This window comes from Monodon monoceros, unplaced genomic scaffold (genome assembly GCF_005190385.1).
Source record: "Monodon monoceros isolate NGI ecotype Baffin Bay Population unplaced genomic scaffold, NGI_Narwhal_1 Super_Scaffold_3, whole genome shotgun sequence".
In the NCBI taxonomy this organism is placed as follows: Eukaryota; Metazoa; Chordata; class Mammalia; order Artiodactyla; family Monodontidae; genus Monodon; species Monodon monoceros.
In genome coordinates, this window is record NW_021703780.1 from 63,137,614 (window position 1) to 63,165,599 (window position 27,986).

The 27,986-nt window shown below is 40.0% G+C and overlaps 1 protein-coding gene across 7 annotated transcripts in view; it reads right to left on the minus strand.

Moving 5' to 3' along the window:
- Nucleotides 1-27,986, minus strand: part of MAP4 (microtubule associated protein 4) — a 167,884-nt gene that overhangs the window by 109,456 nt on the left and 30,442 nt on the right. For all 7 annotated transcript variants that reach the window (XM_029244327.1, XM_029244326.1, XM_029244325.1 and 4 more), the window contains exon 2: nucleotides 505-746. In XM_029244327.1, coding sequence (XP_029100160.1) covers nucleotides 505-727 — 223 coding nt within the window. In that variant the 5' untranslated portion in view covers nucleotides 728-746. The remainder of the gene's footprint in view (nucleotides 1-504; nucleotides 747-27,986) is intronic.

Consider the following 27,986-nt stretch of genomic DNA (forward strand, 5'->3'; position numbering starts at 1 on the left):
ACATAGATGTAAAAATCCTCAATCAAATGTTAGCAAATCTGACCAGCAATATATAAAAACAGCAAATCTCTTTGAAAGGGTTTAACCCATTTTTTAATCCTTACCTAGGATTACTTTCAAAGACAGGTGGCATCTAACTCTGTTCCAAATTGTCTTGGTATAAATACAGAATTTAAAGTATCTAACTTTACAAAGCTACTTTCAAAGAAAAGGCACAGCAGACAGTTTAATTTAGGAAATTAAGAGGCAAATTATATAGCCGTTGAGACATTACAGAAGGAACTTTAGGGTTAAGAGTAATCTACAGCTTCAAGAACACATACTCTACTGAAGGGTAATGAACCTACCTCCTTGGTTTCCAAGAAATTTAGATAAAGAGAAAGTTACTAGCCTATACTACAAAACTCAGTTCAGTTTCCTCAAAGGTTTCTAAGATTATGACCCAAAGTGTAATCCCTTATCTACTTTCTGAACCTATCCATCCAGTCTGGCTTAATTACTTACCTTCAGCCTGGCTAGTGTCTGAGCATGGTTTCTTCTTTGACTCCAAATTCCCGGTTTTCTCATCAACATCCAGTAGAGGAATATAGTCTGTTTTTCCAACAGTTTCTCCCACAACATCATCAAAGGCCTCTGCCTCCAGTGTGGCAATAAAGTCCCGTTTTATCTCTTCCTCAATTTCTGGAGGTGGCTCTGTTAATGCATCTGCAAGACTGAGGTCTGCCATTCTGCACCACTGCAACTGCCTGGTTAAGGGGGAAAAAAATGTTTCATACGATGAGAACTGCAAAGGGAAAAACATTCCTAGAAACTCTTGTCATCATCTTAAACAAAAAAGGAATTAAAATCTAAAATTTTAGAGCTAAAAGAGACTCTCCCATTTTATAGATTAGAAAATCACAGCTCCGTAACAGACAGTCTTACCCAAGGTAAGCACTTTTTCTTTCATCTCTGGGAGGTAAATAGAGCAAGTGCCATTTTGTCCTTTTCATTAATAAGAAAAATGAAGTGCAAAAAAACCCCTAAATTTATCCAAGATTACAGCCAGTAAGATTCAAATCAGGTCTTTTAAGTCTTAAAACCCTTTCAACTATTCCATTTATCTTAATTTCCAAATCATGTCACAGAATAATTCTTAAAAATATATACAAAAGGAGGTCAGATTAGGTTATATTCCCATTTTTTAAAAAAAACGGTTAATTACTATCAGGCAAATGAAGTCACTTTTATTTACCAGGGATTAGGAATATGGACCTTATCTTGTAGGGGTAAGCAGTGCTTCATGAATCACTTGGACATGGCTCTGTCAACCGAACTACTCTTTCTAGTTTCCTGCCGGCATGAAAAATACAGACAACGTTCCCTGAATTACCTAGGGGAGGCAGTCCCTCTCTGTGGTCATGTACATTAGCATCTTTGCAGAACACCAGGCTTTCCATTTTTAAACATAATCTGAAATTAAAAAGTATATGGGGGACTTCCCTGGTGGCGCAGTGGTTAAGAATCTGCCTGCCAACGCAGGCGACGCGGGTTCGAGCCCTGGTCCGGGAAGATCCCACATACCGCGGAGCAACTAAGTCCGTGCGCCACAACTACTGAGCCTGTGCTCTAGAGCCCGCAAGCCACAACTACTGAGCCCGCACGCCTAGAGCCTGTGCTCTGCGACAAAAGAAGCCACCACAATGAGACGCCAGCCCACCACAACGAAGAGTAGCCCCCACTCGCCACAACCAGAGAAGAGCACATGCGCAGCAATGAAGACCTAATGCAGCCAAAAATAAAAGAAAATAAAAATAAATAAAGAACTTTGTAAAGGCCTGACATGTGTCAAAGGGTTCCACAAAGAGGAACTGCTTTTCCCTTTTCTATCTATGATAGCTATTATTACTAGTTAGCCTTTGAAAGCTGTTAATGAACAAAAAACAATAAAGAATGTCTATAATTAAGCAGTTTCATTGTCAAAGAGAACTTGTAAGGAACACCTGTACCACCTTTAACAACATACAATAAGAGCCCAACAGATTTATTTGTCCTAGAAATATGTAATTATGACACTTACTTCATGCAATCTTCTCAGACTTTTCCTAATTTAGGACACTGGTGAAAATACAGACAAAACCAGCAATACATTTTAAACCTCATTTATCTGAGTACGGATTCTCAAAGGGCAACTTTTTATTCACTGTAATCTTTCCCCTCCTCCCCGCCTCCCAACCTCCCAAACCATTTTCTGGGCTGACATGTGGTTCATGGAATATGAACAGCAGCTTAAATTCAGTCTAAGAGGGTAAAATTGATAGAAAATTAGACAGCTGGAAGTGGGAAGGTCACTTGGCTCCCAGTACATGCATCCAACCACCCAGCATCTGCATCTCAAAACAGTTTAGCTATTCTTTTCATGTCATCACATATAAATAGAAGTATGATTTAAGCGCACACACACACACACACACACACACAATCTACTTATGGAAAATGACCCTGTAAAAGCAATACTAGCTAGTGGAAGTGAAAATACTGGCTTTTAGCCAAAAAGCCCCAGTTTTCAATAAATTAAAGAGAAGACTACTCAATTTTATAGTTATTCTATTCTAATATATGTGTAAGTATAATAAATTCCTTAGGCGCTCTACAGATCTGTTAAGCTGGTTCTGCAAGTGCTCCAGAATTGATCTTAATAACTTCATGACTGAATGTCATCCCACACTTAACAGCATCATTTAAGGTCACAGTATTTATTCATGCCTTAAAATGTTTAGTTATGTATTTTATGGACAAATGGATCTGACACAGTGTTCTTCTCAAATCTGGATATACAGGAAAATTCAAAAACATACCCTTGTGAATGAGAAGTATCTACTTAAAAAAATTCTCTCATTGACTATTTATGCTTTTCCTCCTCTATTTGTATAGATAATAAAGAAAATTAACTGAGTTTGAATTTTTTTAATTTAAGTACAGTTGATTTGCAATGTTTCAGGTGTACAGCAAAGTGATTCAGTTATATACATATTCTTTTTCAGATTCTTTTCCATTATAGGTTATTACAAGATATTGAATATAGTTCCCTGTTCTGTTAACTTTAAATGGATTTGTTGATAGGAGGCAAGAAACGAAAGATGGTTAAAGAAGTTTCCATGCTTCACTAGTTCAGTCTGATTCTCACTATGGCTTTGAGTGAGTCACCTTCCGGGGCTGAGTTCCCTAGGCTGTAAAATGAGAGTGGTATGTTAAACGATTCTTGAGGTTGACTATTCTATAAGCTACTTATAATTCAGTTTCATCACTTAAATTAGAAATAAACTTCATATAGATTCTCTGTGTGACTATTATTTTATACATCAAGTACTCTCAATTATAACTGGGTTCAGGTTTATTAAAAGGTAAAAAGGGGCTTCCCTGGTGGCGCAGTGGTTGAGAGTCCGCCTGCCGATGCAGGGGACGTGGGTTCGTGCCCCGGTCCGAGAAGATCCCACGTGCCGCGGAGCGTCTGGGCCCATGAGCCATGGCCACTGAGCCCGCGCGTCCGGAGCCTGTGCTCCGCAACGGGAGAGGCCCCAACAGTGAGAGGCCCGCGTACCGCAAAAAAAAAAAAAAAAAAAAGCTAAAAAACCTTTCGGCAAAGGGAGAGACTAAAAACCAACTACCCAGTCAGTGCACAGTGCCTGCTTGAGCAAATCTGACTGGAGCTTAAGAAACTCCACCCAGTTCTGGCTAACATCAAAGGAGACTTGACACCACTCTACCAGAAAATAAGCCCCATATTATTTAACCAGGCACCAAGAGCGTACCGTTTTCAAGCATAGCACTCTGGACATCTGATCCTTCATTCTGACTTCATGCCTGATGTGAAACTATCTGGTGAGAACGTTTTGAAAATACCTAGGTAAACCAAGGCAAGAGGAAATGACAGGACATGATGATGAAGCACAGAAGAGAATTTTGGCCTCTTGACTATTCTTTTACTATTAATAGCTATGTGCTCATAAAGAGTAAATAAGAATACATAATGAGATCACAAGTGCCTTCTCTGTTGTATGATTTTCTTCAGATCACAAACTCTGGAATTAATTACTGAACTAAAAATATTTTCTAGGGCTTCCCTGGTGGTGCAGTGGTTGAGAGTCCGCCTGCCGATGCAGGGGACACGGGTCCGTGCCCCGGTCCAGGAAGATCTCACATGCCGCAGAGCGGCTGGGCTCGATAAGTCATGGCCGCTGAGCTTGTGCGTCCAGAGCCTGCCCGTGTACCGCAAAAAAAAATTTTTTAATTAAAAAAATAAAAAAAAAGTATTTTCTAGGTCTATACAGATTAAATAGTGTTCATATCTAACTTAAATGCACAGAAGTATGGGCAAGTTTTCAAGTTCCCAGAAGTCCTTGTGAAAATTTTAGGTCAGTCATATCTATAGTCACTCAGTTGGGATCTGTGCTCATTCTGGCTGATGAGAAATTAGCATTCTAGTTTGCAAATGGCCTGTTGTTGCCTCTGTCCTCCCTTACTAACCTCCCCCCATCCCCGCCCCTGACCAAAGGTGCTGCTTTGAAACTAAACTGGAGGAAGAAAACTCATGAAAAGGAAGAACAGAAGCCTAATTCCCACCAAGATACTCACACTTTTCATAACCACTGTAATATTTTCATTTCACTCAGTCACATTAGCCAAACTTCTACCAAGATTCAAACTTCTACCAAGATTCATTCAATGCAGCAGCCAGCATTCTCTTTTAAAGTACAGAATCCTATTTCACAATTTAAAGGGGGGTAATAAGGGGACATACAACCCTTGAAGGACCATCATTCCACCTCATGTGACTTTAGTTAGCAAGTAGCTTTCCTCCTAACCCCAGAGATAAATTCCATTGAAAGTGTCTGAGTTTCTGGTTTTAGGATAAAAAGGAAGAACATAATTTAGCAACATGGAATATTTCAGGGAACAAAGCAGACCTGGATAAGGTACCAAAGTAGGGAGAAGGTACGTGGGCCCAGAGACCCTAGGAGGTAAGAGAAAGGGAGGTGACAATGCCATGGGCAAGCTCAACACCTTTCAAAACACTGCCTGTCAGTTTTAGAAAAAAGAAAGAAACTGTCTTCTCAGTAATTGGGACTAGTTTAGAACCAAAATTATCATTTATAACATTGTTTATCTAAGGAAAATGTATTCTGAGTTCCAAGTAACCAATTTAAAAAAGAAACATTTAATAATAATTCTTAAAGGTAGGAGACTGTTCATAATACTCACTTAAATTGTACCCATGATGGATATTCTGTTCTGTTTGGGGGGTGGGGATGGGGTGGAGGGGTGAGTTATGGACAAGACACAGAACTGTAAAGATACGTGGGCTAATATTTTCTTCTACACTTTTTTTTCCATGACAGAGAATTCTGAAGCCAGCACTAAGCTGCTATCCCAGGACAGTGCTGTGGCCAAAAATGTAGGGCTTATTCCTCAAGCTTGGAAGAAACCCAGCATCCCAGACAGTCCCAGAGACCATTTATAATCTGACATGCTTAAAAGTATAGTCTGCATCATAAAGATTTCACATTCAACATGAGATTTTTTTAGTTTGCCTAGCAAGCTTTCAGTGACTAAGTGGGGACTTTATTCCTCAGATTTGTTTTAATGAATTTCTTTCAGAGGCCTATTACATATCAAGCTGAACCTTATTTGTCTGGAGGCTGTGTTCTGCTTTTAATTTATTTAACTAGAAAACCTTGATTTATACTTTCAGTTGAAACAGTATTTCATTCAAAGTAAAACCAAATATTTATTAAGGACCTCTAGGGGTCCTTATACAGCTCACAGGCACTTACGATCCCTGAAGCTAAGCTAAATTTCTCCTGCTCCTCCCCAGAACCAGACTGGAAACAGCAACAGACAGCTCAGCAACATCTTGACTGTCCTGAGCAATAAACTCCAAAACCCCTGTGGAATATATTAACTTTCCACCCCCAGGTGCCTCCCTACCCACTACAAGGACAACAGCTGTACTATGACCAAGCGATGGAATTCCCAGGCTCAGCGGGGTTCTGTTCATCACCACCATTTGTCCTGCTCATCACAGGATTAGCAACAGGAGAGAGCCCTTGATTACTAGAATAGCTGAGGCCATCAACCAGTGACATTCCTATATGAAAGAACACACTGATACACATTACTTCCACGTAGTCCCCAAAACAAAGTGTTCCTTTTCCCACTGCTAGTTTAGGAAGCCCTGTCCTGTAAGTATAAAAACACTGCACACATGCACACACATATTCACATACCTAAGACCTTGCAGCACAAGGCTTAAAGCCTAGCTTACTTACTTACAGGGACTATCCAGGCAGCTTAGATTCGGTCCTGACTGAATGCATTTTGGATCTCTAAACAAGCACCTGCCACATTTCTATCCAAGTGAATTTGAATCTATTTCCCCAAGAAGAAGAATCTACACTAGATACCTCCCACTGTTAGCCATGTGATACAGATGGCATGATGTCTGCTGAAGTCCAGTTATATGTGCCAAAACAAGAGATGACAATGACACAGCACTTACATTTCTGTTATAACTGTCCTCAAGACCAAATCTTCAATTTTATCTCAATTTTTTAAAAAGAAGAGCGAACCTTAAGATGATTCTCAATACCTAATGCCCCCAAATTTTGAAAAAAGAGAAAGTATTTTTTAATACTTTCATCCCAGTTAGTCTAACCTCAGTCTAACAGACAAAAAAACATTCAGTTTGCTTACTCTTATCCATAAATTATTTCTAAACACTTAAGATCTCTAAAGGCTTTTTAAAAAACACCAGTTCAAATAATCTAGGATCCAATTCCCTCACTTTAACAGATGACAAAAAAAGAATCAGAGAAAATGAATCACTTATAAATGAAACCGGGATTGAGGATCAGATTAAGAGGAGACCCAGAGAACACCAGACACAGATGCAGGGTGTGACAAAACTGGCAAAATATTGGAATTTTACAGTCTCTGCTTTAACCTGACACAATGGTATCACTATACTTCAAAATCAATTTTTTTGCTCTACCTTTTCTCCTTAAAGGCAGTTGGGAAGAGTCCTAATATCAGGAAAACATACCAATTGATTTAAAAGGACCCCAATGCCTATTTAAAAACAAAACAAAACTCCTCAGTGTGATATCAAGGCCACACAATCCTAGAAGACCCAGTCCTACCACCTACTACAACCATCAGCACTTTTCCACTTGGGGCTCTCTATATTTTAGTCACATGGGACCAGCTGCCATTTTACAAGCAGACCATTGACTTTATCACTGTATACTCTTGCTCATATTGCTCTCCACACTTCAAATTCTCTTTACTTTCTCCTTGTTAGTCTTGAAATCGAGATCTACATCCTATCACCTTTTCTCTGATTCCTTTTTAGAATCTGTTCTCCCAGTACCATTCAGAACTAATACATCGTCTATACTTCTATTGTAACAAACAGTACAGTCTGATCTATACTGTAGTGAGCTGTATATACTAGCAACTCCTGTAACCTACTAGGTCCCAAAGGGGAAAGACCATGTCTAAGTGATGTGTATATCTTCTCTTAGTGGATTACTTTATACAGAAGATGGGCCAAAACAGCAAAAGCCGACAAAACGAAGGGGATAACTAAACAGACAGTTCTAAAATGGTAAATGGAAGTTCATAAAAACCATGTCTAATCTGAAATTAATCAGAGATGCCAAAGCTACAAAAAGTCAGAACTGGAAAAAGAATCAACAGTGACTTCCCTGGTGGCACAGTGGTTAAGAATCCGCCTGCCAAAGCAGGGGACACGTGTTCGAGCCCTGGTCCGGGAAGATCCCACATGCCGCAGAGCAACTAAGCCTGTGCGCCACAACTACTGAGCCTGTGCTCTAGAACCTGTGAGCCACCACTACTGAGCCCACGTGCCGCAACTACTGAAGCCCACATGCCTAGAGCCCGTGCTCCGCAACAAGAGAAGCCACTGCAATGAGAAGCACATGCACCACAAGGAAGAGTAGCCCCCGCTGGCCGCAATTAGAGAAAGCCCACGTGCAGCAACGAAGACCCAACGCAGCCAAAAATAAATAAATAAAAATAAATTAATTTTTAAAAAAAACCTCAAAGAAAAAAAAGAATAAACAGATTAAAGGTGGAAGGTCATCAGTAATTAAGAATATTCACCTCATTTCTCCTACTTTCTAAACATGGCCCGTGCCAGAGCAATCATGAAAAACAAGCCAACAGGGAGTAACCAGACAAGCCAGCTCTCCATGCTGGTCATCTTATTATTATTAGGCAGGGCAACAAAAATAGCTCTCTGCTTTTAGAAAAGCACAACAACATGATGCAATGTGACAAAAACAAATCGTTTTTTGTTCAAGAGATCAGCTACCACCATCATGTTACTATCACTTTTATAATTATTGCAATGTTAAATCTCTATAGTATCAGCTCACATGTCTCTGTCAAGGAGTAACAAATATATTATAGAATTTTAAGCTACTTAGCCTGGGGAAATTGGATGAAGTAATCACACTTGATCAGCTCTTAGCTTTTGAGAACTATTTTATTTAAGAAAAACCTCTTGGGACTTCCCTGGTGGCGCAGTGGTTAAGAATCCGCCTGCCAATGCAGGGGGCACGGGTTCAATTCAAGCCCTGGTCCAGGAAGATGCCACATGCCGAGGAGCAACTAAGCCCGTGTGCCACAACTACTGAGCCTGTGCTATAGAGCCCGCGGGCCACAACTACTGAGCCCACGTGCCACAGCTACTGAAGCTCACAAGCTCTAGGGCCTGTGTGCCGCAACAAGAGAAGCCACCGCAATAAGAAGCCCACGAACCACAACAAGAGTAGCCCCCGCTAGCCAGAACTAGAGAAAGCCCGCGTGCAGCAACAAAGACCCAACGTAGCCAAAAATAAATTAAAAAACAAAAAGAAAGAAAGAAAAACAAAACCTCTCCATCAAGTGAAGTTTCTCTCTGAAGTTCAGAGCCACAGTATGCCACACTTTATTGTAGAAAATGTCAGTGAAAGTGAGGGGAAATGGAAGATAGAACTAAGAGTAGATAGGGATTTGCAATACTTCTGATACTTCTGTAATTATTTATCTACAATGTATGTCTCTTTCAGAGCCCGCCTTGGACTCTGAGTTCTGAGATGCAAAAGACAGCATCTTTTTCACCTTTTATCCTAGGCATCTAGTATAATAAAGGGCCACCTCATAGGCACTCATTAAACGCACAGGCATTCTACTGGTTGTGCTTTGTTCTATATCACGACACCAGCCTTTTCTTGCTGGGGTCGACATTTGCCCAGCTAAAGGAGCCTGCTGGCTCTTCCTTCCACTGTTGGTCCTAGGCACGGAATCAGCATTGGGGCACAGTAGCTCGGCTCTTCTGAGCAGCAAAGAAGATGGCATAAACTCTATGGGAGTACTTAGTAGGCACTTTATAGAACAACCTTAGTGGTGGTAAATGTCTTACCTTTAACATAAAAGTACCTTACAGATGTGTTCAAAAAGAGGGGGAAAAAAGCCTGGAAGTAAAAAATAAAAACAATACTTTTAAGTGAAAACTGAACAAGCAAAGTAAAAAGTCAAAGGAATCTTTCAAGTTATTATTTACCATAACTTTGAACGTTTTACCTGAAATAGAGGAAAAGATCTGAGTTAAAAGTGAAAAGCCACTGGAACAGAATCAATCAGAGACAGAGTTGAGCAATTTCAGTTTTTAAGAGTTAATTCTGAAGGACACCCACAATTGAGAGCTACTGAATTAAGCAATAATCTACCTAATACACTAAAGATAAAGTTCATCAAAATGAAACATAAAACAGGATTTGTAAAATTTAACACTAGAAAGAGATAAAGTTCTCCCTTGTTGGGAGGATAGGTGCTTTAGATCCAGTTTACCAGAAGCAGAGCCTGAAATGGGATTTCTATAGAAGTGGTTTATAGAGGGAGTGCCTTCAGGAGAAAGATGTAGAAGGAAGGGAGCCAGCACTGGTTTCAGCTGAGTCCCCCTCTCTGCCTCTTCCCTGGGAAGCTGCAGAGCACAACAGCAGCACTGAGTCAGTGCCACCATGAGGGAAGGGGGCCAGGTTTCTGTAACCTCGTCAAGGCACTCATTGGCTGAGAGACACACTGGCTGGTTAAGGGGATCCAGACAGGGTACCAGTAGCATCTACTGCAGAACATTCAACTGTGTAACAAAAAGGCATACCAGATTGGTGTACATAAATATCAAGCAAAATCAACTCTAAGCAAAAAATCATTAGTAGAAATAAAATGACAAAAAGTTTAATTCACTGAGTTATCAATATTAAATATCAAACTTGTACATACCTAACAACACAGATGTGTAAAAATACATAAAGCTGATAGTAATGAGGAGAAATAGATGAATCCTCCTTCATAGGGGGATATTGTAATACACCTCTCCCAGCAACTGACACATCAAGTAGACAAAAATCAGCAAATACAATATAAGCTATGAGCAACTCAGTATACAGGTTTCAACTACTGGACTACAGAGTACACTGGAGAAGACACTTTCTCTTCTAGCACACATAAAAACTTTCTTTTTAAAATAAATGTATACTAGGAAATAAAGTCTCATATTTTAAAAATTATTATACAATCCACATTTATGAAACATATAAATAAGCTAGAAATAAAAACCTGAATTTTTTAATGTATTAGGAAATTTTAAAACACTACAAATAACCCATGAGTTAAACCATAATAGAAATGAAAAAATACTAGAACTGAATAATACCAAAAATATTATATAGCAAAGTTTGTGGAATACACCTAAAGAGGGAATTTAAGAATGTCTCCAGCCTTAAGTGCTTATATTAGAAAAGGAAGAACAAAATTAATTAGTTAACATACATCTTAAGAGTTAGATAAAAATAAATCTGAAGGAAGGAAATAAAATCATGAACAAAAATAAAGCACAAAGAAACAGAAGAGGATGGACTTCCCTGGTGGCGCAGTGGTTGAGAATCTGCCTGCCAATGCAGGGGACATGGGTTCGAGCCCTGGTCCGGGAAGATCCCACATGCCGCAGAGCAACTAAGCCCGTGTGCCACAACTACTGAGCCTGCGTGCCACACTACTGAAGCCCACGCGCCTAGAACCAGTGCTATGCAGCAAGAACCTACCTCAATGAGAGGCCTGTGCACCACAATGAAGATTAGCCCCCACTTGCCGCAACTAGAAAAAGCCCACGTGCAGCAACGCAGACCCAATGCAGCCAAATAAATAAATAAATACATTAAAAAAAAAAAAAAGACTGATCCTAAAAAAAAAAAAAGAAACAAAAGCAAAGCAAAAGTCCTCTTTGAGGACTGATAAAGTTAACAAACCACTGGGAAGACTGACAAAAAAAGAAGAGAAGGCACAAATGAACAATTTTAGGAAGGAAAATGAATAATGCCACAAATGTAGGAGAGACAAAAAAAGAGAATATAAAACTATGCCAACAAATTTGAAGATCGGATAAAAAACATCAATTCCTAAAAGAGTATATATCACAAAAACTGATCCAAAATATAATAGAAAACCTAAACAGTACCAAATCAATTAAAGAAATTGAAACAGTATTTTAAAATCTTCCAAATACACACACACACACACACAAACACACACACATATCCCACAAAGGGTTTTATAGGAGTTCTACTAAATATTTAAGGTGCTGATCTAACACAAACTCTAGAAATTAGAAAAAGAATGCTCCCCAGCTCATTTTATGAAACTAATATCAATATAAGTATAATATAGTAGAGGCCGGGATCCACACTGGACCACCAGAGGTTCAAATTTGGGTTCTACCATTTAGTATCTATGTGACCTTGGGCAAGCTTCTTACCTTCTTTACTTCAGCTTCCTCAAATGTAAGTTGGGGATAACAGAATTAACTACTTCTGGATCTGTTAATATTTAAAATGTTATAACAGTGCCTGGAACACTGTATGTGCTTTAGGTATTTGCTAGTGATTACTATATGATTATTGGTAATATACCCCAATATCAAAACCAGACAAGAATACAGTAATGGAAAATTATAAGCAAAAGTAAACTTATGAACTTAGATTGCAGGTCAGCAAATATTTTCTGTAAAGAGCCAGATAATAAATTGCTTAAACTCTGAGGCCCATACAATCTCTGTCACAAATACAGGCAGTCCTTGCTTTGCAAGGTTCTAACATCCACAAATTTCAATTACCATAGTTTAGCTAAAAACACCAGTCCTTCAACAACCTGTTTCAAGTTCCAGTTACCACAGTATATTAACTGTGAGTAATTGCATAAAGCACAAAATTAGCTGCTAGCTCTTCAGTCTACAAATCACTACATAAATAACAGGTGTGCATCAAGATCAGTGACCTATCACATCACAAAGTATGTTACGGACTGGTCACTGAGCATCTGTTATTCATTTCATGCACAAACAGTTGTGTTGCCTCATCTCCCAGTGATAAACCCATGTGACATTTTATAAAACGGATAGTTGTAAGAGGGAACTGGTCAACAAAAATGAAAGTGCAGCAAAGAACTAAAAAGGAGTAACATTGGAAGTGAAATCCAAATCGAATGTGAATGGAGTTACAGAAGTAACAGCTACGCTGTGGGATGTTGACTCTACCGTCATTCAAAAGACTCTGGATATGGTTAAGAATCCACCTGTCAATGCAGGGGACACGGGTTCGATCCCTGGTCCGGGAAGATCCCACATGCCATGGAGCCACTAAGCCCATGTGCCACAACTACTGAAGCCCGCACACCTATAGCCTGTGCTCCACAACAAGAGAAGCCACCACAATGAGAAGCCTGCGCTCCGCAACGAAGAGTAGCCCCTGCTCACCACAACTAGAGGAAGCCCGTGCGCAGCAACAGAGACCCAACGCAGCCAAAAATAAATAAATAAAATAAACAAAATTAAAAAAAAAAAAAAAAGACTGGATATGCAGCCGGAGGAATTTAGTGAAGGTGAGCTTATCTATGTGTGTTTGGTAAAAAAGATGAGGATGTCCTGGAGGAAGTGACTTGGGCAAGAAACCTCACATTAAAAGAATTCTCAAATATACTTTGTGACACTGAAAATCCAAACGATAAAATCCTGGAAGCAGATCCAAACTTAGAAAGGAATATGACAACTTGCCAAGGCAGAGAAAACATGCCCATTCCACATCATAAGTCACAAGAAGAGAAGAAACTACTCTTGATAAGTTTTTTACTAAGAAATAAAACATCTTAATTCTCAAAGTTTCTAATGTTTTAAATAACAGTGTACTAAATATTAATCTTCCTATTTTTTTCATTTCCCTATGCATTTTTAACAGGCAACAAGAGAACTTTTAAAGTTTCTGGGGACTTCCCTAGTGGCACAGTGGTTAAGAATCCGCCTGCCCATACAGGGCACACAGGTTCGAGCCCTGGTCCGCGAAGAATACATATGCCGCAGAGCAAGTAAGCCCATGTGCCGCAACTACTGAGCCTGAGCTCTAGAGCCCACGAGCTACAACTACTGAGCCCACAGGCCACAATTTCTGAAGCCCGAGCGACTAGAGCCCAAGCTCTGCAACAAGAGAAGCCACCGCAATGAGAAGCCCACGCACCGAAACGAAGAGTAGCCCCCGCTCACGGCAACTAGAGAAAGCCCGCACGCAGCAACGAACATCCAACGCAGCCAAAAAGAACCAAAACAAAACAAAACACTGTCATTATTTGCAGGAAACGTAACTATGAAAATATAGAGAAAATCAAATAAACTATTTGAATTAGTAAATGAATTTATTTAGCAAGGTTGTTGAACTCCAGGTAAATTGCTAAAACTCCAACTGTATTTCCACATACAGCAAAAATAATTGGAAAACAAATTTTTCAAAAATACCACTGACAATGGTATTTTTTAAAAAAACTAAGAATAACTTTAATGAAAAATACCCATGACCACTAGAAAACATATTTAAAAAAAGAGAGAGAAATTAAAGACCTAAATAAATGGCAGGGGCTTCCCTGGTGGCGCAGTGGTTGGGGGTCCGCCTTCCGATGCAGGGGACACAGGTTCGTGCCCCGGTCCGGGAAGATCCCACATGCCGCGGGGCGGCTGGGCCCGTGAGCCATGGCCGCTGAGCCTGCGCGTCTGGAGCCTGTGCTCCGCAACGGGAGAGGCCACAACAGTGAGAGGCCCGCGTACCGCAAAAAATAAATAAATAAATAAAAATAAATGGCAGGATATATCACGATTATGTACTATATACTGGAAGACTCAGTATTTTTTAAAATGTCAACTATTTCCAAACTGATCTACAGAATGAACATTTCCAAGCAAAATTCCAATAGTTTTTTCTTTTTAATTCAAACTCAAAAGCCAATTCTAAATTTTATATAAAAATGCAAAAAGCCAAGAATAGCCAAGACTATGTTAGAGAACAAACTTAGAACTTAAGTTACTGTATTTCAAAACTTACTACTGGATTGAATCATATGAAATTGCTAAAAACTGATGAACTAAAAATGTGCCCATTTCATATGCTTCAACCTACTACATATAAATACAATAATGAAGACACTGTGGTACTGGCACAACTGCCAAGAAAGAGCCCAATACAAGAGAACAGTTTCAAAACAGAACCACTACATATGGACACTTAACTTATGACAAATGTGACAGTGCAGAGCAGTAGGGAAAGAACTGTCTTTTCAGTAAGTGGTGTTGAGTCAACTGGATATCCAACTATTGGGGAAAATATATCTTGAGTTCTACCTCACACCATACACAAAAATCAAGTCCAGATGGATAGCAGGTCTAAATGTGAAAGATAAAACAATAAGGCTAAAGGTCAGAATGGTCATCATCAAAAAATCTACAAACAATAAATGCTGGAGAGGGTGTGGAGAAAAGGGAACCCTCTTGCACTGTTGGTGGGAATGTAAATTAATACAACCACTATGGAGAACAGTATGGAGGTTCCTCAAAAAACTAAAAATAGAACTACCATATGACCCAGCAATCCCACTACTGGGCATATACCCTGAGAAAACCATAATTCAAAAAGAGTCATGTACCACAATGTTCACTGCAGCTCTACTTACAATAGCCAGGACATGGACGCAACCTAAGTGCCCAACGACAGATGAATGGATAAAGAACATATGGCACATATAGACAATGGAATATTACTCAGCCATAAAAAGAAACGAAAATGAGTTATTTGTAGTGAGGTGGATGGACCTAGAGACTGTCATACAGAGTGAAGTAAGTCAGAAAGAGAGAGACAAATACCGTATGCTAACACATATATATGGAATCTTTTAAAAAATGGTTCTGAAGAACCTAGAGGCAGGACAGGAATAAAGACGCAGACATAGAGAATGGACTTGAGGACACGGGGAAGGGGAACGGTAAGCTGGGACGAAGTGAGAGAGTGGCATGGACATATATACACAACCAAATGTAAAATAGATAGCTAGTGGGAAGCAGCCACATAGCACAGGGAGATCAGCTCCGGGAGGGTAGGAGGGAGACGCAAGAGGGAGGAGATATGGGGATGTATGTATATGTATAGCTGATTCACTTTGTTATACAGCAGAAACTAACACACCATTGTAAAGCAATTATACTCCAATAAAGATGTTAAAAAAAAAAATAAGGCTTCTAGAAGATAATATGAAGAGTGTCTTCATGCTCATGTGGTAAATAAGCAAAGATTTCTTAAACAGGTCACACAATTCACTAACCATAAAGGGCTAGAAATGATAAATTGGACAACATTAAAGAATTTATATCCATCCAAATATACCATTAAGAGAGTGAAAGCAAACCACAGAGTTGAAGATGATATCTGCAATATGTAAAAAGAAAGAACTCATATATGGGACATATAAAGAACTTCTACAAATAAAAAGCACAACAAAACATAACAGTCACCTCTTATAGGAGCCTATCCAAAAATCCAATAAACATAAAAGATGCTTACTTTTACTAATCACCAGGGGATAGGTAAATTAAAACTACTCTGATATCCAATAAATACATGTCAGAATTGCTAAAATGAAAAAGTCAGATAATATCAAGCATCAGGAAGGATGATCAGCAACTAGGCCTCTCCTGCACTGCTGTAAATTGATACAATCATTTTACACAACAGTAAATCACTGTTTATAAGAATTTGTATATAAACTCTTACATTCATGTACAAGAATGTCAAAGCAGTATTATTCATAATAACAAGAACCTGATAACAACCCAAATGTACATCAATAGAGAACAGATTAACTTTTATATTAATACATATAATAAAATCAATACAGCATTGAAAATGAATTAACTACAGATACACATATCAACATGGTTGAATTTCAACACATAGTGTTAATGGAATCATACATTTGTACTCTATATTAAAATAAACACAAAGATTAATTCCTAGTGATATGTATATTGTAAGATATGAATTCAGTGTGAAAGGAGTTATAATGTGTGACACACTACTAGACCCATTCTTATAATCTTCTATGCATTTTATTTTGAATCTACTGTATTTAGCACAGAGTCTGGCAGGAACATAATAAAACATTTATTAAATAAACAATAAAATAAACACAAAGAGAGGCACAAATTCAGGATAGCAATACTCTCTGGCGTGGAGAAAATCAAAAAGGAAGAGACAACAAGGGGTTTAGAAAAGTCCAATTTCGTAAGTTGGGTGGTAGATTCATAGATATTTATCTTTTTATTATCTTTACATTTTGCACATATTTACACACAAAAAGGTACATATAACATATCACAGCAAAAAAGGGGATGGGGGAGACAGGGATGATGGAGGGAGCAGAGAGACAGGGACAGAAGGGAGAAAGGAGAAAAAAAGAAAATTCCCCAGGCAGTATCTACCAAGTTATGAGAAACAGTTTTGCTTCTGACTTCTAATAGCAACACTGGATGCTAGAAAGCAATGGAGTGATGCCTTGAGAACTGAGAGAAATTATTTTGAACGTAGAGTTTTATACCTGACCCATCTATGCAGTCAGGACCAAAGCAGGAAATTCAAACATGCAGTAAATCCAAAAAGTGTACTTTCCAGACACCCTTTCTAAAAATGAACTTTCAGCACAGACTCCAGGAAAATGACAAATGAACACAGCATCCTAGGAAAGCCACAGTATCAAAGTAATAGTACAATTAACCTATATGAGAAAAAAAAAGAAATCCCAGGATGATGGTTATGCACTAGGATCTAGAAACAACTCTGTACAAAATTAATCTTTCCAAAAATAGCATAATTTTTGTCCTTTTTTTTTTTTTTTTTTTTGGCTGCACCCTTGAGAATGCAAGATCTTAGTTCCTCGACCAGGGATCAAACCCATGCCTGCTGCAGTGGAAGCGCAGAGTCTTAACCACTGGACCACCAGGGAAGTCCCCCAAAGCAGTATAATTTTTAAAAGCTAAAGACTTAGACATTTGGTACACATAGCATATATTTTTCTGCCAACAACAAAAAAAGGCAACTGGGATTTCCCTGGCGGTCCAGTGGTTAGGACTCCTCACTTTGACTGCCAAGGGCCTGGGTTCAATCCCTGGTCTGGGAACTAAAAAAAGAAAAAAAAAAAGGCAACTGCAAAGGGAGGGGCGGGTTTGATTCACCAGAGGGGTAACTACACAAGAAAGTATTGATTCAAATACAATGCAAACTTAACTGTGGCATTCTTTTGAGATAATTATATATTTTAAGAAAAAAATGAATTTAATACTTAGGCTTACAACATTCTTATCAGATTTACTAACATAGGATGGATCCATGAGGAATGATATGTTTTGGTCTTAAGTACAAAATGGTATATATAATGGATCACAGAAAGGGGGTTGGGGGGGATAACTAAAACAGCAGCTGAAATCAAAGCTGAAAGGCTTCTGCTGTCTCTAAGTTTAATCTTAAGTGGGCAGAAGGCAAAGAGAACTTTGCCTCCTCACTGGAATGTGCTTCTTTATTGGTCTGCAAGTCTGCATGTGCTGACCTTTAAAAGACAGTGTAAGGTTTCTCTGTTCTCCCTTCTGCTAGTGGGCTGACAGACTGAACATGGGTGGACAATGACTTGGTGGCTCTGGTGTTGGCTGTGTTCAATATTCTAGTGTATTTCTTGTATAAGCAATGGGAGATTTTTGCCATAGATGCATTTTTAATCCTTCAAAAATAAGCAAGGCATAATGAGGTTCAAAAAAAGTTTAAGCAGAAATGAAAAGAAAATAACATGATATAACTATCTTGGGGTAAAAAAACAAACAAACAAAAACACTTTCCTAAATATAGCAAGCACAAAAGAGTTTACAAACTAAAATAACAAAGAGTCCCAAACTAAATTTCTTTTAAGAAAATTTGGAAGTAAAGTCTGAGTAATCAAAGGTACAAAAAGTAGCACGCAATAGGAGATTTTTGTGGTGAATACAGAATCTAAGAATGTATTATACAAACTGAATGGGAGTACAGCATAGATGCTCAATGCTCAACCAATCCACTTTCTTCTTCCTAGGCACTCAGAAAAACATCTCCCACCCACATCCCTTGCAGTTGAGACCATACTAGGTTCTAGACAGCAGGATTCCAGCTGAAGTAATATGCTTCCCCACAAAACATTCAACGAGAGATCTTTCTTGCTGGTGCTCTTTGTTGTCAACCAAATGAATGCAAAGGAGCTGGAATTCTTCAATCACCACATGAAGCAAGAAATAAACTTTGTGTTAAAGCACTGAAATGCTAGATATATTAGACAGCATTAATTACACTAATTCAGGGATCTTACATATCTAACATACTCATTTTACAAATAAAATGAGAAAGAGACTTTCCAAAAATTACTCTAGTTGTTGAAAGAACCAGGTTCTTCTTTGTTACAGACCACAGAAAAGGCAGCAAGATAAACAGTTGTTCACATAAACATGAGGGGTCTTAAACTTCTTTTTAAAAATGCTTGTGAAAATCTCAGAGGGGGGCTTCCCTGGTGGCGCAGTGGTTGAGAGTCCGCCTGCCGATGCAGGGGACACGGGTTCGGGCCCCGGTCCGGGAGGATCCCACATGCCGCGAAGCGGCTGGGCCCATGAGCCATGGCCGCTGAGCCTGCGCATCCGGAGCCTGTGCTCCGCAGTGGGAGAGGCCACAACAGTGAGAGGCCCAGGTACCGCAAAAAAAAAAAAAAAAAAAAAATCTCAGAGGCATCCATCCCAAACAGTATGATTGACATTGGCTCTCACATCTGAGTTGTATCTTAAAATATGGCTGAAATTATTAAAAACTTTTTATACCATAACAGACTAATAAATTACATAAAACATTATATAAGTTGTTACTCTATTACTTCCTTATTTTCTTTTTTTAATAAATTTATTTATTTTATTTTGGCTGTGTTGGGTCTTCATTGCTGCGCGGGCTTTCTCTAGTTGCAGCGAGCAGGGGCTACTCTTTGCTGCAGCGTGCGGGCTTCTCATTGCGGTGGCCTCTCTTGTTGCAGAGCACGGGCTCTAGGCGTGTGGGCTTCAGCAGTTGTGGCTCGTGGGCTCTAGAGCACAGGCTCAGTAGTTGTGGCACACGGGCTTAGCTGCTCCACAGCATGTGGGATTCTCCCGGACCAGGGCTCGAACCCGTGTCCCCTACATTGGCAGGCATATTCTTAACCACTGCGCCACCAGGGAAGCCCCTTATTTTCTAAGAAGTAATTTTAATGTATTATACTATGTAAGTAGACATCATGTGAAAACAGTATTTGTGATCATTTCTATGAAGAGTACCATGGGCACTAGGTCTACGGTCAAATACACAGCTTCAGGTTATGCCTTTATTTCTACAGGAGAAAGAAAAAATCCAAGGTTTTAATAGTATCTCAAGTCAAATTTAAAATAATTTGCCATTGGCAGATCATCTGGCCTCTCTTAACCTCAGCCATAAACTGGATAAAAGGTCTGGGGCAAATCACCTCACTTTATTTGTAAAGAGAATTATCCAGGACTTCCCTGGTGGCGCAGTGGTTAAGAATCCACCTGCCAAAAAAAAAAAAAAGAAAGAAAGAATCCGCCTGCCAATTCAGGGGACACGGGTTCAAGCCCTGGTCCGTGAGAATCCAACATGCCGTGGAGCAACTAAGCCCATGTGCCACAACTACTGAGCCTGCGCTCTAGAGCCCACAAGCCACAACTACTGAAGCCCACGCGCCTAGATCTTGTGCTCCACAACAAAGAGAAGCCACCACAATGAGATGCCCACGCACCACAATGAAGAGTAGCCCCTGCCCGCCGCAACTAGAGAAAGCCTGTGTGCAGCAACGAAGATCCAACGCAGCCAAAAAATAAATAAATTTATTTTTTTAAAAAAAAGAATTATCCAGAAGTCCTTTTTAAGCCTACCATTTTGACTATGATCTCACTCTGTTCAGGTCAACAAAATGTATTGAAAGGCTTCCCTGGTGGCGCAGTGGTTGAGAGTCCACCTGCCAATGCAGGGGACACGGGTTCGGGCCCCAGTCCGGGAGGATCCCACATGCCGTGGAGCAGCTGGGCCCGTGAGCCATGGCCGCTGAGCCTGTGTGTCCAGAGCCTGTGCTCCACAACGGGAGAGGCCACAACAGTGAGAGGCCCACATACCGCAAAAAAAAAAAAAAAAGTATTGAATATCTATTAAGTGGAACGACATAAAATTATTGATATTTGATTGGTTTTGGGGGGTTTTTTTTAAATAAATTTATTTATTTATTTTTGGCTGCGCTGGGTCTTCACTGCAGTGCACAGGCTTCTCATTGCAGTGACTTCTCTTGTTGCGGAGCATGGGCTCTAGGTACGTGGGCTTCAGTAGTTGTGGCACGCGGGCTCAGTAGTTGTGGCTCATGGGTTCTAGAGCGCAAGCTCAGTAGTTGTGGCACACAGGCTTAGTTGCTCTGCGGCATGTGGGATCTTCCCAGACCAGGGCTCAAGCACGCGCCCCCTGCTTTGGCGGGCGGATTCTTAAGCACTGCGCCACCAGGGAAGCCCAGTATTTGTTTTTGACCTATCAAAACTGCATTTTTGTATGGCTTAACCTAATACTAAGCGCTATGCACTACGTTAAAAAATAATTTTTTTAGGTATGTATACAAACGTACACTTTTTTTAGAAAAAAACTAGTATATTGATTTAGGGGCTCCTGACTGCTGTCATTAGATCTAAAGAGCAAAGTCTATACATCTGAACAGAAAAACCTTTCACATACTCTCTTCTCCTGAGTACTTATAGCTATGTGCTATTTACAAAGAAGCGACACAATTTCTGTTAATTAGTATACTGTATCAGAATACTAATTCAAATGTTTTGGCCAAAATTGTTGCAGTAACTGGGTAAACATAAATCCCACCTGTCTATTATTCCATCAGTTTAGACTGCTACTTAAAGATTTAGGATTAAGTTTGCCTTGTGAGGCTCACAGATGATTAAATTACTTGTAAATAGCCATTCCCATGAAAGACTAAGTCATGAATGCTCATGTTACAACCTAATCAAATACAAAAACTTTGGCAATCCTAACAAAACAGGAATTTAGACTGGCCCTTAGGATAGAGATATGTTTATTAACCAAATCGCCTAACAAAGATACTTCAAGATACTTTATTCCAAAGACAACATTTAGAGCCAAATGAACATATTTTTACAAAAATCCTATAGCTGGGGACTTCCCTGGTGGAGTAGTGGTTAAGAATCCGCCTGCCAATGAAGGGGACACGGGTTCGAGCCCTGGTCCAGGAAGATCCCACATGCCGCGGAGCAGCTAAGCCCATGAGCCATAACTACTGAGCCTGCACTCTAGAGCCCGCGAGCCACAACTACTGAGCCCACGTGCCACAACTACTGAAGCCCACGCGCCTAGAGCCCGTGCTCTGCAACAAGAGAAGCTATCGCAATGAGAAGCCCGTGCACCACGAGGAGTAGCCCCCGCTCACTGAAACTAGAGACAGCCCGCGTGCAGCAACGAAGACCCAACGCAGCCAATAATAAAAATAAATTAATTTTTTTAAATGTCTTACTTTCCTGGAAGTTACAACCACTAACTCCTTTGAAGAGTTTTAATCAATGACATGAAAAGTTCTGTCCTGATACCTCTGCTTTAAGGAAAGAGCAAGAATGCATACTCCTATTTCCTAAGGCAGTAATCTAATGGTTTAAAATTCTATATATTACAGCTACAGACCACTAGTTTAATGGCATTTTACATGATACATATTTTAAGATTTAGTACTATATTGCCATAAAACCACAGCAAAAGGAGATAGAAAAGAATGGGAGAAAGAAGTCTAAATTAGGAACAAGCCTAAATATTTTCCCATAAGTATGACATTTCCACTCTGTTCAAACACAGATAGGGACTTCCCTGGTGGCGCAGTGGTTCAGAATCCACCTGTCAATTCAGGGGACACAGGTTTGAGCCCTCATCCGGAAAGATTCCACATGCCACGAAGCAACTAAGCCTGTGTGCCACAACTACTGAGCCTGCGCTCTAGAACCCGCGTGCCACAACTACTGAGCCCGTGTGCCACAACTACTGAAGTTCACGCACCCTAGAGCCCGTGCGCCCCAACTACTGAGCCCACACACCGCAACTACTGAAGCCTGCGTGCTCTAGGGCCCATGTGCTGCAACTACTGAAGCCCACACACCCTAGAGCCCACGCACCACAACTACTGAAGCCCGTGCACCTAGAGCCCGTGCTCCACAGCAAGAGAAACCACTACAGTGAGAAGCCCACGCACCGCAACCAAGAGTAGCCCCCACTTGCCGCAACTAGAGAAAAAGCCCATGTGCAGCAATGAAGACACAACGCAGCCAAAAATAAATTAATTAATTTAAAAAAAACACAGATAAAGTTTAATTAAAATCTTCTGGGGCATTCCAGTAAGCAACAAGCACACCTGGTGTCCAGGGCTTGGTTTCTAATACCATCTCTTACACAGGAAACAGGGCTCCTTGGAGAAATGACTAATTCTAGGACCGGGACAGAAAATATACAAGCAAAGCCTGGAATATCTTGTAATGCCAGAAAGTTAGGAAATGCTATAAAAATAATAATTAATTAATTAATGAGGGAATGTGAAAGGCACACAGGGGTCAAATGAAAGAGCTTCCAATGACCAAAGCTGGAACAATCTGAGCAACAAAATACAGTATTGGATTGTAACCCAAAATACAAAATAAGTATTCATGAATCCATACTGGTATAAATAATGATTGAATAAATTAGTGATGGAGAATAAATAAATCTACCATGAAGAAGAATTCCAAAGAATTAGTCTAGACATTCCAGCTTCTAGGTGGTAGAACTTAACCCTGATTCCTTAAGTGTGGGTGGGTCACATAGTGACCTCCTTCCAAAGAGTACAATAATGAAAAGGGAGACAAAAGAGAAACCTGACAAACACTAACTAAACCAGGTGATCAAGATTAACGTTAACAGTGATGAGTTATGTTGACAGTATGTGCCCTTGATATGTGATAAGAATGGCATTTTACCTCTATAATCTTCCTCTCATAAACTGTAACCCTGGTCTAGTCATAAGAAAAAGATCAGATAAATCCCAGTTGAAGGAATTCTACAAAATATCAGACTAGTACTCCTCAAAACTGTCAAGATCATGAAAAAAAAGATCATCAAAAATCAAGTCTGAGAAACTGTCCTAGCCAAGAGAAGCCTAAGCATAACAACTAAATGTAATACGGTATCCTGGATGAGACCCAGAACAGAAAAGGGTCGTTAGGTAAAAACTAAATCCAAACAAAGTATGAACTTTAATTAATAATAATGTATCAAAATTGGTTTATTAATTGTCACAAATATACCATACTAATGTAAGATGTTAATAATAGGAGGAGATCCTAACAACTTTTCTATAAATCTAAATCTATTTTCCATAAGTTACAAAATTAATTTAAAATATATTTAGATGGGCTTATTTACATAAAAATATTGATGCAATCATTATGTTGTCTTTATTTCTGAACATGGTCAAAATGTACACTTCCAAAGTGACCAGGGAGTTTGCTCTATGGCTGTAGGTAAGCACTTGAATGGCTAGTGCCGTTTCAGTATTTAACATTGTTTAAGCATCAAAAATCATGAACCTGGGCCTTATTTACAGAAATTTCTGAAATACAGAAAAATATAAATTGCCCACAATATATCCCCTATTTTCCCCAGGACAGGTATTCAGAAACAGATCTAAAGAAAAAAACAGTACAGTACTACACAATCCACTGGTCAGCTGAATCCACCATAGATACGGAGGGCTGGATATGGAACTTAAGCACCAGGGTATTTTGGTATCTGAAGTGGGTCCTAGAACAAATCCCCTATGAATACCGAGGGACAACTGTATACAACGTCTGTCTTTAACATTCTAGTAACAAACTTTATTCACTTCCAACTTAAATCTGACCAATGACCAAAAACTGCACTCTCACACAATCTACAATTTCATGGAGAAACTTACTATGGAAGAAAGTCTGTATAAGTGACGTCCAAGTCTCTAATCACTGAAAACTATCTGGCTCTCCATTAAAGCTTCAAATCTGAAGTTCTACCACTGGTACTATTGAAACAGGAGAGAAGGGAGCAGGGCATAACCTCTGAAAGAATGACATAGCCTGAGGACATGACATAAACGGATTAGAACCAAATGGGTCTAAGATGGTGGACAAGTCGACTCCCACTAGACCTTGAACCTTAGTATATGCTCAATGTAACACATCAGCAAGCTAAATGACACACCCACAGGTGCCATGACAGTTCTAAGGCGACCATAAGGATCAAAAAGTGGGCGGTGGCCCAATTCCTGAAAATCCCTGCCCCTTCCCGAAAGAGCTGGAATACTCCTCCCACTCACTAGCCTATGAAATTACCCACCACTATAAAAACTGACAACCCCATATCCTGGTTCCTTTCTCACCTTCTGAGATGGCCCACTCCCTCTGTCTGTGGAGTGTGTTTCTCTCTAAATAAATCCACTTATTACCTATCACTTTGTCTCTCACTGAATTCTTTCTGTGATGAGACATCAAGAACCTGAGCTTCATTAAGTCCTGAAACCAGGTGTGTGATCTCAGTTGGAACACTGTGGGTTTTGGCCGCATGGGTTCAAGTCCCAATCAGGGTTTTGGCTGGGTTCGAGTGCCAGCTGTGTGCGTTCAAGTCCCAACTGAGGTGCACGGTTTCACTATTAACTCTAACTTCATTTTGTAGATTCACAAACAGTGACCAACTCTAATGAGGACTTATATTTATTACACTCAAAGAAACAAAACAAAATAACTTAGCAATGTGTGTCTGATATTTCCAACCAAATCACAAAAAAGGGGCATTTGAATCCAAACTCCTTATTTTATAAGTGAGAAAAGAGCCAAGGGGATTAACAAAGATACTTATTCAAGGTCATCTTGAATCTCAACTAGAACCAGGATTTCTTCTCAGCCCTATACTATTCCAAAGAAGGAAACAAGGGCAAGATAAAGGGTATTATAATTCTGACCATTTCCTATGCTAGGTTAGAAAGCTTTAGTTTTCTCAGAGGTCAACAAAATAAGCCAGCCTACCTATAGGAAATAGCACCAAGTAGCTATCCTTTTTTTAAGTGACATGCCCTCCTGACACAGATTCTTGTCTCCTATTTAATTATCAATTCTTGAATTGTGCCACCATTCAATATCCATGATGTGAAAATTGAAGCCTTGGTTAAAGCTTGTAAGTGTTCAACTTAATTTGGTACAAACAGAAGAGTGAGTGTATTAATTTTCCTCCCAGTTATCCTTAATAATTTTTCTTTTTCTTTTGTTATTGAGATGAAATTTACAGAACATACACTTAAGCATTTTTTTAAAATTTTTTTAAAACATTTTGAAGTATACAATTCCATGGCATTAACCTTTCTTTAGTTTCAAAATGCCAAATATTTTTCATTAGAGATGCACTAATCCAAATGTAGAAGGACTACTGTTTTCAATTAATTCGTCACATCTCAAAGAAGGCCTAAACCCAGGTTCCAACCTTAAGTGTGGCCTGAGCCCCTTTATCATTCTAATCTCTTTCCACACGTGGCCAGCCACAGTGCAGAGGTACTGTGCCAAGCACCTTTCACCTTCTTCCACATATCAGTAGTATTCTATCACACTCTCCTGCCCTGAACATACCCACAAAGTCAGGCTTATTGTGTGGTTAGCCAACCCGGCAGGCTTTTGTTTCAGCAAATACTTCAAACTTTGCAAACTAGTTAGGAAGGAATGATCTCATCCCACTGACCCAACAGCCAACTTTATCAAAAAAGCTTTTTGTTACAAGCTGTGATAACCTAGGAAACCAGATCTATTTTTACTGTACAGGCATGGAAAAGGAAAAGAAGAAATCATAAGGAAAAAAACAGCTCACATGTTGACCATTTTTAAAAATCACTTATTCTCCAGAATTTCCCCCATTCTTTGATATCTGGCTGCAAGTGAACAAAAAGAAAGACTTTTAGAATTTTTCAATGCCCCCCAAAAAATTATTGTGACAATTAAAAAGCAAACTTCATATTCTAGACCAAATATTGAACCTACCCTGGGTCAGATTTGTAAGAAAAAATAAGGATTCCTCTCCAGCATCACCTCAACATTTATTGAGTGCTTATGTTCCAGGTACTATTCTAATCACTTTACATATATCAATTCAATGAATATGTTGAGGACTTCCCTGATGGCGCAGTGGTTAACAATCCGCCTGCCAATGCAGGGGACATGGGTTCGAGCCCTGGTCTGGGAAGACCCCACATGCCACAGAGCAACTAAGCCCGTGCGCCACAACTACTGAGCCTGCGCTCTAGAGTCTGCGAGCCACAACTACTGAGCCCCCATGCCACAACTACTGAAGCCCGCACGCCTAGAGCCCGTTCTCCACAACAAGAGAAGCTACCGCAACGAGAAGCCTGTGCACTGCAACAAAGAGAAACCCCCGCTTGCCGCAACTAGAGAAAGCCCGCACACTGCAACGAAGACCCAATGCAGCCAAAAATAAATTAATTAATTTTTAAAAAAGAGGGCTTCCCTGGTGGCGCAGTGGTTGAGTCCACCTGCTGTTTGTGCCCCGGTCTGGGAAGATCCCACATGCCGCGGAGCGGCTGGGCCCGTGAGCCATGGCCGCTGAACCTGCACGTCCGCAGCCTGTGCTCCGCAATGGGAGAGGCCACAGCAGTGAGAGGCCCACGTACCGCAAAGAAAAAAAAAAGAAAAAAGAAAAAAGAATACGTTGAACAATTCTAGTATGTAGGTATATTATTCTCCCCATTTAAAATAGGGACACTATGGCACTTAGAGGTTAAGTAACTTGCCTGAGGTCACTCGCCTAGTAAAGTAGTGGACCCCAACTCTTAACTGTTTCCCCACACTGTCTCTCACAGCAACTTTTTAAAAAATAAATTTATTTATTTATTTATGGTTGCGTTGGGTCTTGGTTGCTGTGCACAGGCTTTCTCTAGTTGCAGCGAGTGGGGGCTACTCTTTCATTGTCGTGCATGGGCTCCTCAGTGCAGTGGCTTCTCTTGTTGCAGAGCACGGGCTCTAGGCACACGGGCTTCAGTAGTTGTGGCCCACGGGCTTAGTTGCTCTGTGGCATGTGGGATCTTCCCGGACCAGGGCTCGAACCCGTGTCCCCTGCATTGGCAGGTGGATTATTAACCACTGCGCCACCAGGAAGTCCCTATTTTTTTAATTCTTAAAAAAAGTTGTGATTCATCATCTACTCTACACCTGGGTATTCAAAGCACATGGATGTGCCCTTTCTCTGCTTGGCATCCAAGCAGCGTACTTTCACAGACGGAGCTATGGCCAAATGCTGTGACACAGGGTGCGCACCTCCAGTGCCTTACCCAGGCAGTTCCTTCTGCTTAGGTAGTAGGTGATCAGCCTCTACCCTAAAACATTCAGGAAAAACAAATTAGATCAAGAGCACTATTTAGAGTGA